Here is a 17,552-nt window from a genome sequence, read left to right as displayed (position 1 = left end):
ATTGTGTCCATGAGCGGCGTGGAAGGTTTTGAAAGTGGCGTTTCAAAGCATCGATATTTAGCAGCCATTTTTGCTTTTTGCTTTGACGATTGCAAAACTTGGAGCACGTTGAAAAATGACCGCCTCGCGGGATAAAAGCAAACTGCTGAGAAAACTATAAGATAGCTCTTCTCCTTCGTGTCCGATAGCGCATTGTGTCCATGAGCGGCGTGGAAAGTTTTGAAAGTGGCGTTTCAAAGCATCGATATTTAGCAGCTATTTTTGCTTTTTGCTTTGACGATTGCAAAACTTGGAGCGCGTTGAAAAATGACCGCCTCGCGGGATAAAAGCAAACTGCTGAGAAAACTATAAGATAGCTCTTCTCCTTCGTGTCCGATAGCGCATTGTGTCCATGAGCGGCGTGGAAGGTTTTGAAAGTGGCGTTTCAAAGCATCGATATTTAGCAGCCATTTTTGCTTTTTGCTTTGACGATTGCAAAACTTGGAGCGCGTTGAAAAATGACCGCCTCGCGGGAAAAAAGCAAACTGTCGAGAAAACTAAAATATAGCTCCTCTCAGCGGTGTGGAAGGTCTAGAAAGCGGCGTTTCAAACCATCAATAGCGGGCGGCCATTTTTGCTTTCTGCTTTGACGATTGCGTAACTTGGAGTGCGTTCAAAAATGACCGCCTCGTGGGAAAAAAGTAAACTGCTGAGAAAACTAAAAGATAGTTCACCTTCGTGTCTGATAGCGCAGTGTGTCCATGAGCGGCGTGGAAGTTCTCGAAAGCGGTGTTTCAGACCATTGATAGCGGAATTACAATGTCCACTGGGTGCGGGACGGAAAGAGTTAAGCGATGATGAGATCATCTGCAGTGCCCTCAGGGTGGTGGATGAGGCGTGCGATCAAGACGACCCCGTGCGATGTAGTCCTGGTGTGTTGTAGTGCAAAAGAAGCCATGGATGCTCTAGCTGTTTCAGAGGAATTCTGCTATGATGCTCCATGCAATACGCTTGCACAGGAGGGATTGTCGCAGGTCTGATGACTATTCGTTTCCGTCCAGCTATCTGCGAAAAAACGAGCATCCCCGACTTCTTTGCAAAGTTTACAATAAAGGCATGGTAAATGTGCCGTTTTTGTTGTTCGTTGGATAATGCGACATTCAGATAATCGAGTTATTTTCCTTACTCCCTTGAGATCCGAATTAATGAGGTTTTACTGTAACTGAAAGTCTGGAAAATATTTTTTTTATCAACAGAATTTCGATTGAATAGAATCAAGTGCGTTTTTTTTTCTCTGAAATTAATGAATTAGCGTCATTCTATTGTACTGAATACCAAATAGGTACTCAGTTTAATAGTGGACCTGTGGTTTGCGGCAATTCTTTATTTATTGCTTAGAAAGTTTTGCGGCCGTTTTTCTCCAAATTGCAGGAAGACTATCCCAACTTAAGGCAGGTGGGTTATCGTAAGGCCAATGTGCGCGACAGACAAAAGGACCGCGCATCACATGACTCGCGTTACCAGTGCCGACAGTAAAGTGCTGGCGCCGTCCGCTCCGTGTCATTTTCAGGTTCACTGTGATTTAGCACCTGTCCAAGATTCTACAATTTGCGAGGTGACGGCATGCTTGTGCATATTAAGTGATCGGTCCCGAGGTCGCGTGTGTGAGCTAGATTGACGGCTGTCGAAGTGGTGTGAAGTACGTCTGTGTGCGTCCAACACGATCTGCATGCTGTTATGCCTAGCGTTCTTTCTGGACTAAGGTGTTTCACTGGCGAGCGTGCAGCTATGGAATGCCATCCTCGCTTCGTCTTTTCGACACCTAAGAGCTGATGAGGAAACCCGCGTTATCTCTAGATAATTGACAGCGACAATGTGTTTCGTCTTCATCTGCTGATGACTTCCGGGACCCCAAACTGCAGTTGGCCATGTGCGCTTCTAAATGGCAACATGCGCTTCACGCAAAGCCCCAGCGCCTGTACAACGCCGAGGCCCGGCCCCCTTTAAGGTGACCATTCTTTGGAGGCGGTAGTGAGAGTATATCACTACAAGCTGGCCTACTAATTGTGGCCAAGAGCCAACTTCCATGAAAACAGTGTCGACTCTGGTTTCACATGCCTCTTCATTGCATTGAGGGGGGTTCGAAGGTTTGGCATCTGAGGCGGAGTGGGATTTTGCATTGAAGGTCGCACACCACGGGTGGGATATTGCGCACTGTGCAACAATTCCAACTGACTGAGAAAAGGGCATTGAATTCCCTCGTCGAGCAAAAGAGTGAAATGAACAGCTTAAAAAGCAGAGCTTAAGTGTTGAGCGGGTTGCTCAGACAGGTAGATACTCGTGGAGCCCTTCTTGTGAGCCTGAATGTGTGAATTTGTACATAAAACTTGTTTTCCCATCGCTCGGATGTCACTCTGGACATCTCTTTCACTTGGCACGGCACGAGCCACGGAACCTTCGTGGCCACTTGGACCCCGAACATTACAACAGCGGTTATCGATGGCTAATAGGTCTGATCTTCACACTTTACGAAATACATGCTGCTTATGTTGCCGTTCCCTCTGTCCGTGTCCTGTTGTCATTTCTACCTGTCCTGTCGACCCGGTCGAACCATGTATCGACAGAGCCGTCGGGGAGTCTGCTACTGCATCAGCCCGGGGTGGCTTGTCCGTGGCGCGATCGGCGGTCCTCCTGTGGTGGCGCTTGTTTGGGCGGTATCAAGCACGAGGGGCGTCGCAGCGCATGTGGCACCGTGCAGGGCTCTACACTGAATATATCAAATATTTGAAAAATCGAATGGTAGATGTTTGATTTGGTGATGTTCGATATTTGCAGACCCCTACTTTTTACCTCACGAGTGAAGAAATTGTGGTCACGATTCAACACCCTTGCTTCCCCATGGGGTTCTAGAGATTGCGGAGTAAAACGTTGAAATGTGTCGGAGCAGATGACACAGTGGTGGCCTCAGATTTCCTGATGTCACACAATTTGGGCCAAAGTGATGGTCGCTGTCTTTGGGAGGCATGGAGGGAGGAAATTGCAGGAGAGGCCCCGGCCAGCAGGGATGTGTTGGAGAAAGTGTGGCGGAAGTCACATGCTGTTTTTCGCAAAGGAGCACTGGGACATGTACCCCAAACGTTCACGTTGCCATAGCAACCACGCTCCTGAAGCTTTCGCTACTGCTCTAGGCCTCTGAAAAGCGAGATTGCCGGTGTCTTTCTTGCAGCACATTTTTTTCGCTAGACAAGCTGACTTTCGAGTGTGGTGTGTAAGCTTGGACATTGTGTTTTGGGTCTATGAGTGTCAGCCAGCAACAGAGACACTCGGGTAATCACGGTGTGGGTCTCCATCATCTTCTTCTGCGTGCTACCGAAAAACACAGGAGTGTGTCTGCTTCACTAAAACTGTTAGATCAGTTTTGTAGGCTTTGTTCTGACGCGCGTTGGCAGCACACACTTCTGGCGGCTTGTCGCAATGCAAGTTCAAAGCTCGTGCCTATCTGCTCTGGCGAGCTGATTGGAGGCGCAAAGGGAGATGGCACACCAACATGGCTACACTTACTGCTTCAAAAACGCCACATCAGGGCTCCATGGTGGGAGCGCTTGGAGGCAGTGATTTCAAATGGAAATTTTTAGTGAAAATGTGCGCTTATAGCCCAGTTTTCTTTTGTGTGTATGACCATGCTAGGATCTCTACTCTGACTTAAAATGAAAAACCAAAAATAGTTGGTAGACTGTATTATGATGGCGCCTTCAACAGGTCGTTCAGAGCTTTGTGCTACTTGTGCACTATGGGGGTGGGGAGAGTTCAATGCTGGGTAAGGCCTGGTGTATGTTAGTGCACATTCTCAAGCATATTAGATGATGGCATGTTGGAACAGCTGCACACGAAAGAGTTACGTCGCTGAATTCTGGCTGTGATTCTCGCGTTTTTTTTTTTTAAGCGGCGTTTTCTTTGCCAGTATTTCACCATTGCATCCAGTAGCATCAGATATGTCTCAGCAAGCGTTCCTCAGTAGGAAAAGGCGTCTGTGACATCAATATACTGAAAAACTTATTTCATTCAATTTGTTTTACAAGATACATACGGGCAACAAATCAAAGGGTTTAATGTTACTATAGTCGAACCCAGATATAACAATATATTTGCTATAACGACCACAATTCAGTGCATTCACGATTCTCCGTCCCTGCCTATTGAAACTGTTTTCAGATATAATGAATGTTCTATAAATCGTCATACGGTTACAAAGAACGCTTCGAACCGTAAAAAGAGGGCTCACGGAAGCGTGACCAACCTTGGCACATGCTGCTTGTGCCCCGTTCCAATCAAACCATGACGATGATGCAGCCTTCAATATGAACGAGCGACTGCCGCATGTGGATTTCGCTTTCAGGCACGCCTCCAGGGAGAAGGAGTACAGCATAAACAGCATAGCACTTTCCTTTTTTTGCACAATTGTCTTTGCGGCACCGCGTGCATTATGCCTATTTCAGTGATTTTGGAACGACCGTCTATGTCCTCCCACCATGGGGACAACGGCCGCTGAAGCATTCCTATTGACCCTTTTCGCGGAGCAGTTAGCTCTACAGGAACGAGATGGCGCTTTCGGCCGCGCGCCATACGTTGCCTCAGCGAATGCGCACGAATACGAAACCATTACTGCTTCTACCCTGCTACTGTGCGATCAGATGTCGAAAATGCAACTGGGTGTGCGCTAATGCACTGTGCCCAATTCATACTGCAAAATGTGTCGCGATAAAGGGAAGATGTGTGCGGTAGTTCGCTGCAAAAATAGTGATTCACATATTATTTAATGGAATCAACCTGTGTCACCGCTGCTACATAATGACTGCCTTTGTTGCCGCCCTTCGCGATGCACGGATTTCCTCAAGGATAAAAAATATAATTCATCCGCCTGCGCTGTATAGCCAACCTTGTCGGGATATGGGGGGATGCCGCGGCGTTGCCTCGACACACCGAGCCCCGCGGTTGGCGCATGCCTGCGCATCAACCGCGGTCCGGTACAAGCTCGAGGAAACAAAAGACGACAACCACGTGTACACTCGGAAAGCATTTATTACGACTGCAACTAACACTTCGAGCAGGCCAGCTAGCTATAGTTGACATCGCTGAGGGTTCCCTCGAAGAGAATAATACACTAGGTAAAGAAGGGCTTCCGACTTACCAACTGGGGATACGAGGGGGGGGGGGGGGGGCGTTTGCCGCGGCAAGAACGCGGTTGACTAACCACGTGCGGGAATACGGGAGCGACGGCGGAGACTTCCGCCGTCGCCGCTTGCTGGAGACCAAAGAGACCCGGGCGATATCAGCGGGATCTCGCGTGACCCACCCGGTGGCGCTGATAGCGCTTGCGATTCCCGCGCGCCGCCCGCGGAAGGAAAGTTTCCCCTCTCCCAACTCTCCCTGGCACGCATGCGCTTGACGCGACGTTCGCTGCCCGTGCGGCGGTTATGGGACCCGAGGACTGTACCCGAGGGTTCCCACAACCTCCAAAGAAAGGACTTCAACTGCGAAACGTCGGCACTTTGAAGTGAGTACTGCTCGTTACAAAATGTAGTGCCACTTACTGGCATAGTAAGTTTCACGCACGCTATCTACACACATCCACCCTTACTCGCACGAAAACTTACGCCCACCCTATCGCCAATGTATGAGTGAAGAGGCGCACACTTGAATCAATGTGCCGAAGCATGAGTGACGGCGACTACACCGACAAGACACGAATGTTGGAAGCTGAATGTTTCATGACGGTCCACAGAATAAGCGAGGGACTAGCGATATGTCTTTGCTACGAGCTACCGCAAAGTACAGAACATTTAAATTCCAAACTTTGTGCACAGCAAGAACAAATTTATCGCAGCAGAGCACACCCGCGTGTGATTACGCTTAAAATAAACAATCAGATAGTGGCCGCACCGAGGAACTTTACTGAGTCATAAATATGACAAGCCACTGGTTCAAAATGTTTGCCTAATAAAGAACGCAGAGCACACTAATCCCGATTTATTTCATAAGTGGAAAGATTGGACAGCTTGAAATACATTTCTAGCCCCGCTCTTAGTACAAGCACCGTATACGCTGCTCACGCCGTTTGGACAAGGCGTAATGAGCTCTGAAAGCACTTACATGGCCTCTAAAACTGTCACCCAAAGCTTTGTGTCGTGCACGCAGTCACCGTCTGCGATACGCGTCGAAACAGCGGTTTGCTGCGCCGCGCCGGCGTCACGCGCTTGTATTGTAAACGCGGAGGCAACGGAGGCGGCTGAGGCAAGCAATGGACGCGTCACCACTTGATCAAACATGGCAGTGCCCACGGGAGCGCCGCGAAAAGGGTCAATAGTTGCTGTCAATATGCACCTGTGAGGCTTGGGCTGGACACAGGAAGACTCACATAGTAGGGAACGGTTTAATGCTGGCTTAATGTTACACACACATCACACCGACTGAACACTACAGCAGCAATGGCTTCAGTGACTCTCCCATGGCAGGCAAACAAACAAAGGATGAGGCTGCCGCAAACGGAAGCAGTAAGGTAGGCGACGATGTTGGCGCGGCTACTTGCTGCGCAGAACACGTGGCGCCATCTGTAGCCGCCCAGACCAACTGGGCCAAGCACACATCACTCACATACCTAGTCGGCGCACTGCCGCCAGGCAATGCTGCAAAGGATCGGCGCGCCATTATCAGGAGATCTTGGCTCAAGGGCGCTTTGCTTACGTGTTGCCAATTGCTAATAATGGTTCGCAGTGATGTTCTACCTTTTGAACATTGCATTGTTTTCGCCCGAAGTGACATAAATGACATTATTTAATGGGTCTTGTATGGCTGATGCACAGTCGTAATGTGAAGACCACGATGTCCGAGAGCTTTGCAGTTGTTTCCGAAGGTTACGTTCTGGCCAACTAGAATGCTTTGATTTCTTATGCAGAATACCTCATGTCTCCGCTGGTAGTAATAAAATAATAAGCTCTCGAATAAAAATGGCAGCTGCGCTTGCAGTTTCGAAATGACAGGTGATCAGAGCCGGGCACTGGTTTGAAAAAGCTATATGACACTGCATTTAGTTTTTTAGGTGGACATCTCCAACGGAAATGTGCAGCTAGGCACAGGAACACACATGACATTGAAAATCTAGTTTTTGCACCAAAGTGCTGCCCAGTTGTAACTACTGATGCCAGTTTCAGTGCGGTGACATTCCTTTGGTCAAAATTGAACACTCTGAACACATTTGCCTGGTTCTTTCGAAGCACACTAATGCGCTCTCACGTTCGTCCAAAAAGCATGTTCGAGACCCGACCACATTCTGGTCACGTTTCATTGCTGGCGGGGTGATTGCACTTACCTAAGCCATGCCAATATTGGCAACAGAAGTAGTAGTAGCTCCCTCTGTATGCTTCCATTGCTCTAAAGAATGGCTGAATGTTCAGCTGTGGCAGAATTTCCCTGGCCCGCATCTGGAACAGGCTTTGCATGCTTGCAACTCCTGTGTGGTAGGAACCAGGTGAACGTGCAATTAGGGACAGGTTGTTGTCACAGCCCTTGGGTGGCACAAAGGCTGATGTTGATCCCACTTTGCAGAAGGTTCTGGAGGAGACGGAGTCCCAGGCCGAGTCCCTTCCGGGTGTGACGGAGGTGCACGGCCGCTTCTACCAGCTGTGCAGTGACTACCACCAGCAGATGGGCGACCACCAGGCCTACTACCGGGACGCCCTGCGCTTCCTCGGCTGCACATCGCTTGACCGCATTCCCAGTGAGAGCCTTTTCCCGAGCTTGGCTGCTGCTGTGCAGACCTTTGGGTGCAGCTGCTTGTGTAGCATAGGCCAAGTTGTACCTTGCTCATGTACCTTGTTTCCTGGATGTTTTACAGGGTGCAGGTCTTGCACGAGGCAACCTTATGGCTACCACTGAAGATGCTCATACTGCCATGCAAAATAGTGTCGTAACCACTAGTGGTCAACCATGAACACTTTTCTTCAATCTTTGATGCCGCTTCTGCTGCCCTTATCATTTGACGACCTTACCTCATCAGCCCTCTCCCAAAGCTGGTCGTCCTCTGTGCAGTCTATTATGGTTTGAGATTTCCAGTGCCTTGAAACTCTGGGCCTCAAACAAAACAGCCATCCACATGTTCAAAATCCAAGCACACTTTTCTTGCAGCAACACACCTCATCACGGCCGATACCGTTGAGCACAGCGATCCGGTGGGATACCGTGATGATGAGTGCCATCATCAGCAGGATAGTAATTAGTTCCATCTAGTAGCAGCTTGCGGAGAGCCTCTGAGACTGCAACGTTGCGCCATTGCACCTCAGCACATTCTTTCTATATTTCAGTGATAAGCATTTGGAATTTACTGATTTTTGCTGCCCTCCAGAAAAACAGTAGTAAAATGTATACTACTAGGTGAAATTTTTTTCAATTTCTACTACACTCAGACATTGTTATAATGAAATGGGATATAACGAAATGTATATAGCAAAGTAAATGGATTTCTCCTTGAAATCGCTGTAATAGACGAATGTATTTAAAACCTCGTTTTGATGACGTAAAATTAGGGCAATTTCTTTTACCTGCACTTTGTCCAAGCTCGCGCAGACAGGTATAGTGTCCGGCAGAGGGTAGACTACTGCAATTGACTGACTGGACTCTGGCTAGTCATGGCTGCACTGTGCATTGTGATAGCAGACAAAAGGGCTGGAACTGTGGCTGCGCATACGGCTGAGTGCTCCAAGCTGGTATTTCCTTTCAGCCACAAATCGAGACAACCTGCAGCTCAATACGTTGCGGATGCACAGCCGTGGCACAGCTTAGGGAGACAACTTCCTCTCCATGTGCAGTGACATCTGACGGGACCAACGAAAATGATTGAATTATTCAGTGGGTCGAAGTAAATGAGATGCTGAAAAAATGTCAAAACGGATTCGTTTGGCAGTTTTTGCCCGATTCTAATACGCTGCTGAATCAAACGTGCACCCACTTTCTATGTGTCCAAAGCAGAAAACTAACGTAGAGATAACCTTAAATCTCCCAAACAAAGTAGAAATCTAACGCGCACCCGATTTTTTTAGCAAGAAAAATGGGCAAGGGCAATGTGTTGCACAATGGCGGCTGGTTTCCTAATGTCAGCTTCGCCGCAACACAGCCGTGTTCTGTGGCAGTGCATACTGATATGTGTATTTGTTTATCTTTTACCGGCTAACGTTATCGCTTGTCGCAGGATGTGCCTGCATGTATCGAAAGTTTCTCGAATGTTATCGATGCTTCTATCTGTTGTCTGTTGTCACCGACGCTTATGTAATCTGATTGTATGAATGATGTGAATTGTGTAGTACTTTCTGGAAGACACGCGGGCACCAGGGATCACTCTGGAACCTTCGATGACTCGTGCATAAAAGCCGACGCGCTCGACCCGCAGATCAGATTTCCAACTATCGCCGACTGTGTTCGCCGCTATCATTGTTCTTGGAGTGTAGCTTATTTTTGCAGGCACAAGTTCGCCCAATAGAGAGATAGTTTCGTCATTCACAGTTTTGCTGCTGTTTTCTTCGTCACTACTACATCAGATCTGGTGGAGGTGCTTGTGCGTTCATGTACCGAATGCCCAAAGACAGCACCACTGTCGCCCCATACCATCGAGCTAGCTGCAGGCTACAAAACACAACCTTTCTGGCCTGATACAACCAGGAAGGTTGTGGCCAAGTCAGCTACCACAATGGAAGCCCTAGCATCCCCCATCGTGCTTCAACAACCCAGGGAGCGCTCTACATTCCATGGAGCTTCATCGGAAGACCTGGTCAGAAGGTTTGAGAAGCGCCAGCAAAGGCAATAGAAGCGCTATGTGGGAATTGGTAGGGGATCAGACCGCTCCAGTGGAGAGATGTGACATGAAGACTGACCATCTGTGGAAGAAGGGGATTCCCTGGTGAGCTAACTGACGAATTCATCGAGCCTCTGCATTTCCGGAAGAAGTTCCTTCTTCGAGATTTGCCTCGATCTACATCGAGATCGTCCGGCTCAAGACCAGCACGGGTGAATACGAGTGGATACTTGGTGTTCCTATTCATTCTGTACTGTACATGTTGGACTCTTAGTGCTTGTCGATAATTATTTTCTTGTGATTTGTAAACACCCATCTGAATTGTATTGTGATGTGCCTAGCCGATGTTCCGCACCGTAGAAGAGCTTACTTTGGACTATGCACCAAAGATAAACTGCACAGCCATCAATAGATCAATCTTCAACTCTAGTTGCTCGTTGCTTGTCCGCATGGCCAATGTCCATCAACAAGACCAACTTGTTCAGGAAGCAGCAACGATACATGACCTTAAAATTGTCTGTCACGCCAGTGTCCATGGACTGCAAGCCTGCCATCGTGTTCGGTGGCAGGAAGAAAACTTTCACGCTTGAGAGCTTAGGCTCTCAAGTGCAAGTTGTCTCGCTGCTTCTTAGCTAAAGTGGTTCTGGCTTCTTGCAAGTTATCGCGCTGCATTAGGGCTAAAGTGGACAAGAGACCTGGCGCCCGATGCGGACGCATGGCTGTGTATGAATGCGGTTGTGTACAAGTGGTTCATCGACGTTCAATTGCACAACATCCTGGTGTCCGGCCCCATGGTCTACCAAAAAGCCAAGAACATGGCTCTTCTTGACAGGGAGGATTTTCGAGGTGGCTCCGGTTGGCTACAGCGGTTAAAAAAACGCCACAAGATTGCCGGCAAAGCAGTCACTGGTGAAAACTGAGCTATGGACTTTGACAGTGTGAGACAAATGGATGCAAGAAAACTGGCCAGATGTTACAGCAAGATATAAACCCTGAGATATCTTCAACGCCGATGATGCCGCATTATTGTGGCAAGTGCTTCCAAATTAGACATTTACCTGTCGGGGTGACAAATCTGACGGCAGCATAGTGAACAAGGCCTGTGTATCCGGGTTGGTGGCAAGCAATTTGGACGGATCAAAAAAAGCTTCGGCCCCTTGTTATAGGCAAAAGCAAGTCACCGCGGTGCCTTCGGAATGCACTGTTGCTTCAGACGTGCCGGCTTCCGCGTGCCCAGTGATGACCGAAACTTCTGATGAGTGCGACGAAGACATTGCTGGCGTTGCCAAAGCTTGTAGCTGTCAGAATTCCTGGAAGCCGTTGACGGATGAACGGTCGACGAGTTTGTAGTGCGGATGATGGCGTCGCGACCACGGGAGAGCCCGAAAATGAAGACTACATTGCCGAGATCGTATCGAACACAAGTGAAAGCAGGCACAATGAGGAAAGCAATGACGATCCTTTGCCCACACCGTCCGAGGGGATTGTGGTGCACTCGCACTAGTCCGGCACTTCTGCACAAATGTGGGAAAGTGCATGCTGTCACAGGCAGCGAAGTTGCTCAAGCAGAAGATACAGGACTATTTCATGCGAAACTAAGCTTGTTTTGTCTACAAATGGTATGGTCGAGGGTTCGACGGAAGCCAATCTGTTCGGGATGAAACATGAAGCAACAAAACGACAGACACCGACCAAAAGAAAAGCTAAAAAAAATTAAATCAAATTAAGGACGTTTCGGCTTCGCTACGGAAGCCTTGTTCACAATGGGGTGAAGGAAAATTCGCGGAAGCTTATGTACTCTTTGGCACGTGACGCAAACAGCGCATGTACGATGGGTGGAGGGTTGCCTGACTTCGATTGAGTGTGTGACGTGTTTTTTGTATTTCCAACAACTCCAGATAGAGCCGTGATTTCAAGTTTCTTCCTTGGCCGACAATTATTTACTTTTCCCAGCCAATCTCGTGGCCCGTTGCATCCGTATGTTCGGCAAGGGCATTCGAAACTGTTCGCTTCTTTTCGACATCGTCCTGATCCTGCCGCAGTCTCTGTCTAAAGTTGCCTGATTCACCGATTTATGCCTAGTTGCAATCTGCGCAGGGTATTTTGTAGACCACGCCAGGAAACGATTTTCTCGGAAGCTTGTCCTTGCTGCCCACACGTGCCTTACACACAGGCACGTGTGCAACCTCAACGTCATAAGTGCGCAGAACACGAGACAAGGTTTCGCTTATCCCAGGAACGTAGGGTATGGCAGCACGTTTTCTTGGTCGGGGATTAGCCGGTCGGACGGAATTGGACAGGCGGCGTTCCACAGCATTCAAAAACGACGTGGGATAGCCGCTTGCCGACAGATCGCCACGCACGCGGTCCAAGTCTGTGAAACGACCTTCTGCTTTGGTGCAAATGCGGTTCGCACGGTTGAATAGGGAGGCAATAACCGACCTTTTGTGAGCGTCAGGATGAACGGAATGAAAGTTTAGGTAGCGGCCAGTGTGAGTTTCCTTTCCGTATATGCTAAACGAAAGCGTTGCATCGCATCTGCACGTCCAAAAATGGGAGTCTATTGTCGACGTCAGTTTCTACTGTGAATTGGATGGCCTTTTCCTGACTGTTTAGGTGCGCAGTGAACGAAGTCAAAGCGCTGCGCCGAATCACGCAAGAACAGTCGTCCATATAGCGCAGAAAAACTCTTGGCCTGGGGCTGAAGGAAGCGAGTGCACGATTTTCCAGCCATTCCATCGTCAGATTGACCGCAGTCACTAAGACGGAGGCACCCATTGCCGTACCGTGGACTTGCCTGTAGAAGACCTTGTCGAAGCAGAAGTACGTGTTTCCAAGGCAAAAGCAGAGGAGCCTCTTGAGGTTAGGAATGTCAACGGGCGACCTGTCTGGCAAAGTCCTGTCAGATTCTAGAGCAGAAGTGCATGCTTCCACAGCCATGTCAGTCGGAACTGAGGTAAACAGCGACACCACGTCGAAAGAAACAATCACCTTGTCGTCTAGTGTCACGTCACGAACTTTTTCAATAAAGTCGCAGGAGTTGCTCACATGTGTGGAGCCCTTTCCGATGAGTGGAGACAGCATCTGGTGTAGGTATCCGGATAAATTGTAGAGAGGGGAGCGGGTGTAGTCAACGATTGGACGCAGGGGGACATTAGGCTTGGGAACTTTTGGCAAGCCATAAAGCGCAGGTGCAGCACTGTTATGACAGAGAAGCTTATAATACAGAGACTTGTGCTCGGGAGCTACGAAGCGAAACACGTCCGCCAGGAGAGCCTGAAAGTCCCTCTGTACCTTCAAGGTTGGGTCCCGAGTGAGCTGGATGTAAGTGTCCTGGTCGTCAAGCAGAGCCAATATCTTGTTTTTGTAGACAGCCGTGTCAATTAGTACCATTGCATTCCCCTTGTCAGCGGGAAGAATCACGATTCCAGTGTTCTTCTGAAGTCGCTTGACGACCTTCCGTTCAGGGGAAACGAACTTTCGCCGGTGCAGCCCAGAAAGGACACCAATAGCGCGGGTGCAAGCCTCGTCACGGCGGGGCGGGTCAACTTGGTTAACCGCGCACTGCACCACACATACAATCTTTCTGACGTCCGAGGCAGGTGCAACATTGATATTCAGACCTAGCTCTAGGACGGAGGCCTCGGCAGGGTCGACTCTGTGCGAGGAAAGGTTGTACACCGTAGTTCTTCGGTTGTGCGGCCAGTATGGCCTGGCAATGTCCGAAAGTCTGTCAAGCTTGACACTATGCACCAACTCGAACTGACGGGTGCGTACATTGGCTTGAAAATTGGCGTGTAACTGGATGCTTGCAAAATTGTCCAGGCAGTCGTCCTCCAGGCGACATCGCGCAAAAAACACCTCGTTTTCAAGTTTTCTGATGGCATCACGGCAGTCCAGTATTCTCGCCTGTAGCAACAGTGTCTTTGTCTTGGCGACAATGCTGTAGCCAAGCTTGGAAGGTACTGGCCTGTTAAGGTGCAAAGAGTGCAGGATGAAGCCCCGTGCTTTGCAGGCTAGGTTGAACTCCAGCTTTCCGTGAAACGTAGCAGTGCGGGTTGTGAGGGAAAGATAACGGCGAATTTCGGTCTCACCCGTTGACGTTCCTAACCTCAAGAGGCTCCTCTGCTTTTGCCTTGGAAACACGTACTTCTGCTTCGACAAGGTCTTCTACAGGCAAGTCTACGTTACGGCAATGGGTGCCTCCGTCTTAGTGACTGCGGCCAATCTGATGATGGAATGGCTGAAAAATAGTGCACTCGCTTCCTTTAGTCCCAGGCCAAGAGTTTTTCTGCGCTATATGGACGACTGTTTTTGCGTGATTTGGCGCAGCGCTTTCACTTCGTTCACTGCGCACCTAAATAGTCAGGAAAAGGCCATCCAATTCACAGTAGAAACCGACATCGACAATAGACTCCCATTTTTGGACGTGCAGATGCGATGGAACGCTTTCGTTTAGCTTATACCGAAAGGAAACTCACACTGGCCGCTACCTAAACTTCCATTCCGTTCATCCTGACGCTCACAAAAGGTCGGTTATTGCCTTCCTATTCAACCGTGCGAACCGCATTTGCACCAAAGCAGAAAGTCGTTTCACAGACTTGGACCGCACCCGCCGTGGTTGCTCAGTGGCTATGGTGTTGGGCTGCTGAGCACAAGGTCGCGGGATCGAATCCCGGCCACGGCGGCCGCATTTCGATGGGGGTGAAATGCGAAAACACCCGTGTACTTAGATTTAGGTGCACGTTAAAGAACCCCAGGTGGTGAAAATTTCCGGAGTCCCCCACTACGGCGTGGCTCATAATCAGAAAGTGGTTTTGGCACGTAAAACCCCACAATTTTTTTTTTAGACTTGGACCGCGTGCGTGGCGATCTCTCGGCAAGCGGCTATCCCATGTCGTTTTTGAATGCTGTGGAACGCCGCCTGTCCAATTCCGTCCGACTGGCTAATCCCCGACCAAGAAAACGTGCTGCCATACCCTACGTTCCTGGGATAAGCGAAACCTTGTCTCGTGTTCTGTGCACTTTTGACGTTGAGGTTGCACACGTGCCTGTGTGTAAGCTAAGGCACGCACTCGTGGGCGGTAAGGACAAGCTTCCGAGAAAATCGTTTCCTGGCGTGGTCTACAAGATACCCTGCGCAGATTGCGACTAGGCATAAATCGGTGAATCAGGCAACTTTAGACAGACTGCAGCAGCATCAGGGCGATGTTGAAAGGGAACGAACAGTTTCGAATGCCCTTTCCGAACATAAGGATGCAACGGGCCACGAGATTGGCTGGGAAAAGTAAAGAATTGTCGGCCAAGGAAGAAACTTGAAATCACGGCTCTATCTGGAGTTGTTGGAAATACAAAGAACACGTCACACGCTCAATCGAAGTGAGGCAACCCTCTTCCCGTCGTACACGCGCTGTTTGCGTCACGTGCTGAAGAGTACATAAGCTTCCACGAATTTTCCTTCCACCCATTGTGAACAAGGCTTCCGTAGTGAAGCCGAAACGTCTTTTATTCAATTTAATTTTTTTACCTTTTCTTTTTGTCGGTTTCTGTCGTGTTGCTTCTTATAAATGGTATGTGCTTTTATGACTTCCATTTCTTTAGCAGGCCTATATCAAATTATGCCCTATATCGAACTGATAGGCGTGTTTTTGAGGGTTTTATATGCAGTGGAATCTCGATGATACGAATCTCACGGGGTCACGAAAAATATTCGTATTAGCCGAACTTCGTATCCTCAAAACACAAATAAAGCTAGCTAAATTATGGGGGGACGTGGGGATCAGATCGCGAAAATCGTGAGAAAAATCGATTTTTGAAAACCATGCGTTTCAGTATCTGCAACGCCTAATCTACGCTGTATCAAAATGGTTTGACCGAAAACGCACTAAAAGTAGCCGAAAAAGATTAATTCGTCAGTGCGCAGTGCGGGAAAACAGCTTTAAATCGCGCAAAATCACCGCAGTTCATGGAGACATATCTTGTATTTCCCGCCACCGAGCGCCGCCATCTTGGTATCGTTCGAAAGCTCAAAGTTTCGCTTAGAGTGTACTAGACCGTAGAGTTACTGTATATAGAGCCAGTAACTCTACTGTATACAGTAACTCTACTAGACCGTCTAGTACACTCTAGTTACACTCTAGCGCCGCCATCTTGGTATAGTTCGAAAGCTCAAAGTTTCGCCTAGAGTGTACTAGACCATAGAGTTACTGTATATAGAGCCAGTAACTCTACTGTATACAGTAACTCTACTAGACCGTCTAGTACACTCTAGTTGCACTCTAGCGCCGCCATCTTGGTATTGTTCGAAAGCTCAAAGTTTCGCCTAGAGTGTACTAGACCGTAGAGTTACTGTATATAGAGCCAGTAACTCCACTGTATACAGTAACTCTACTAGACCGTATTCTAGTACACTCTAGTTTCGCCGTTCCGCTTCTTAATTCGTCCATCGTCGCCATCTTGTAACTAACGCACAAACACAAAAGAAGCGCGGGTCTGCGATAGGTAGTCACACGGGCCCTCTGATGAAAGCGGGCCTCCGATTTGCTGCCGTGCTGAAAGGCATCTCCATTGGTTGCTGCTGTGGTAGGAGCAAGATGGCAACCACAGTTGTCTGCTTCGTAAACCACACTGGCGTCTTCATTTAACACGCAGAATTCGAATTACTGAGAGCTCCCAGGTTAGTGATGGATCGTCGCTCGTTGGAGAAGAAATTTTGGACGAAGCACGCCTTGGGAATACGGATGCGCAAGCCTCCTACGGCAAGAAAAATACGGCTATTAGCGGGAGAAGTGGAGGAGCACCCGACTGAATGTGCCGCTCTACCTTGCACCGTGTGACTCCAGCAGCAAAACCGACAATCGCCCTGTGCCATCGGCACCAATAACGCAATCGACGGAAGATGCGCCAACGGAGACTCCCATGCCTCGGCGTACGGCCGTGCCAATCAGCCGAGATCGTATCTCGGTAGACATATCTCGCTGCGACTAAGCGCAAACACAAAGAACGTGGCCCGAAGCACAGCAGCCACTCCGTCCGATGGGCCGCCGAAAAGGAGGAAAAGCAACAAAAGCGCCACCGCTTCAAACTCTTCGTGCCCAGTCGCGGCCTCCGCAGCAAAAGAGAAAGGGCATCAATGAATGAAAAACTTTATTTTGTGAGTTTTTCAGCACATGCACCGGATGGAAGTGGTTCCCACTTCACGGGAATCTGGAAACCGCGTGACAGCGCGCTGTTCTCTTGCACGGCTGTCGGTGGGGCGGCTTTTATTTGTATCAACCGACGTGGGTCGAAAATCGAATCGTAACAACCGTTCTCTAGCACGTTGCGAAGTAATGGGGCTCGGCCGGGACCACGGAAAAATTCGTGTCATCGGGAAATTCGTATTAGCCGTGATCGTAACATCGAGATTCCACTGTAACCGGGTTTGACCGTTCTTGTCATGGATCGGGGCAGTAATCGGCATTCAACCCTACGACACCAGCAGGGCCGAATGCAAAGTATGCCGCAAGACGTGCAGCAACGCAGCAGTTGCCAGCCACGCTGCAAGCAAGAAACACCGATCTGCTGTGAGCTCATTGCAAAATGCTAGCCAGATGAACCTTCGCTCATACTTTAGTGCTGGACTCAACTTGCAGTCTGCCTGTTATGTGTCTGCTTCTACCGATTGTGCCCTTGCGGTACCTGGCACAAGTAAGGACCGAAAGCACTCCTGCGAAGCCTCTGGCCGCTGGTG

General features: G+C 49.0%; 1 protein-coding gene across 3 annotated transcripts in view; it reads left to right on the top strand.

Moving 5' to 3' along the window:
- LOC119465114 (26S proteasome non-ATPase regulatory subunit 13) overlaps nt 1–17,552 on the top strand; it is a 213,177-nt gene that overhangs the window by 79,105 nt on the left and 116,520 nt on the right. For all 3 annotated transcript variants that reach the window (XM_049655704.1, XM_049655703.1, XM_037725913.2), the window contains one exon: nt 7,582–7,753. In XM_049655704.1, the coding sequence (XP_049511661.1) occupies nt 7,582–7,753 (172 nt within the window). The remainder of the gene's footprint in view (nt 1–7,581; nt 7,754–17,552) is intronic.

The sequence above is a fragment of the Dermacentor silvarum genome, chromosome 9, assembly GCF_013339745.2.
Source record: "Dermacentor silvarum isolate Dsil-2018 chromosome 9, BIME_Dsil_1.4, whole genome shotgun sequence".
Lineage (NCBI taxonomy): Eukaryota > Metazoa > Arthropoda > Arachnida > Ixodida > Ixodidae > Dermacentor > Dermacentor silvarum.
This window is presented reverse-complemented; position numbering and strand designations above follow the sequence as displayed.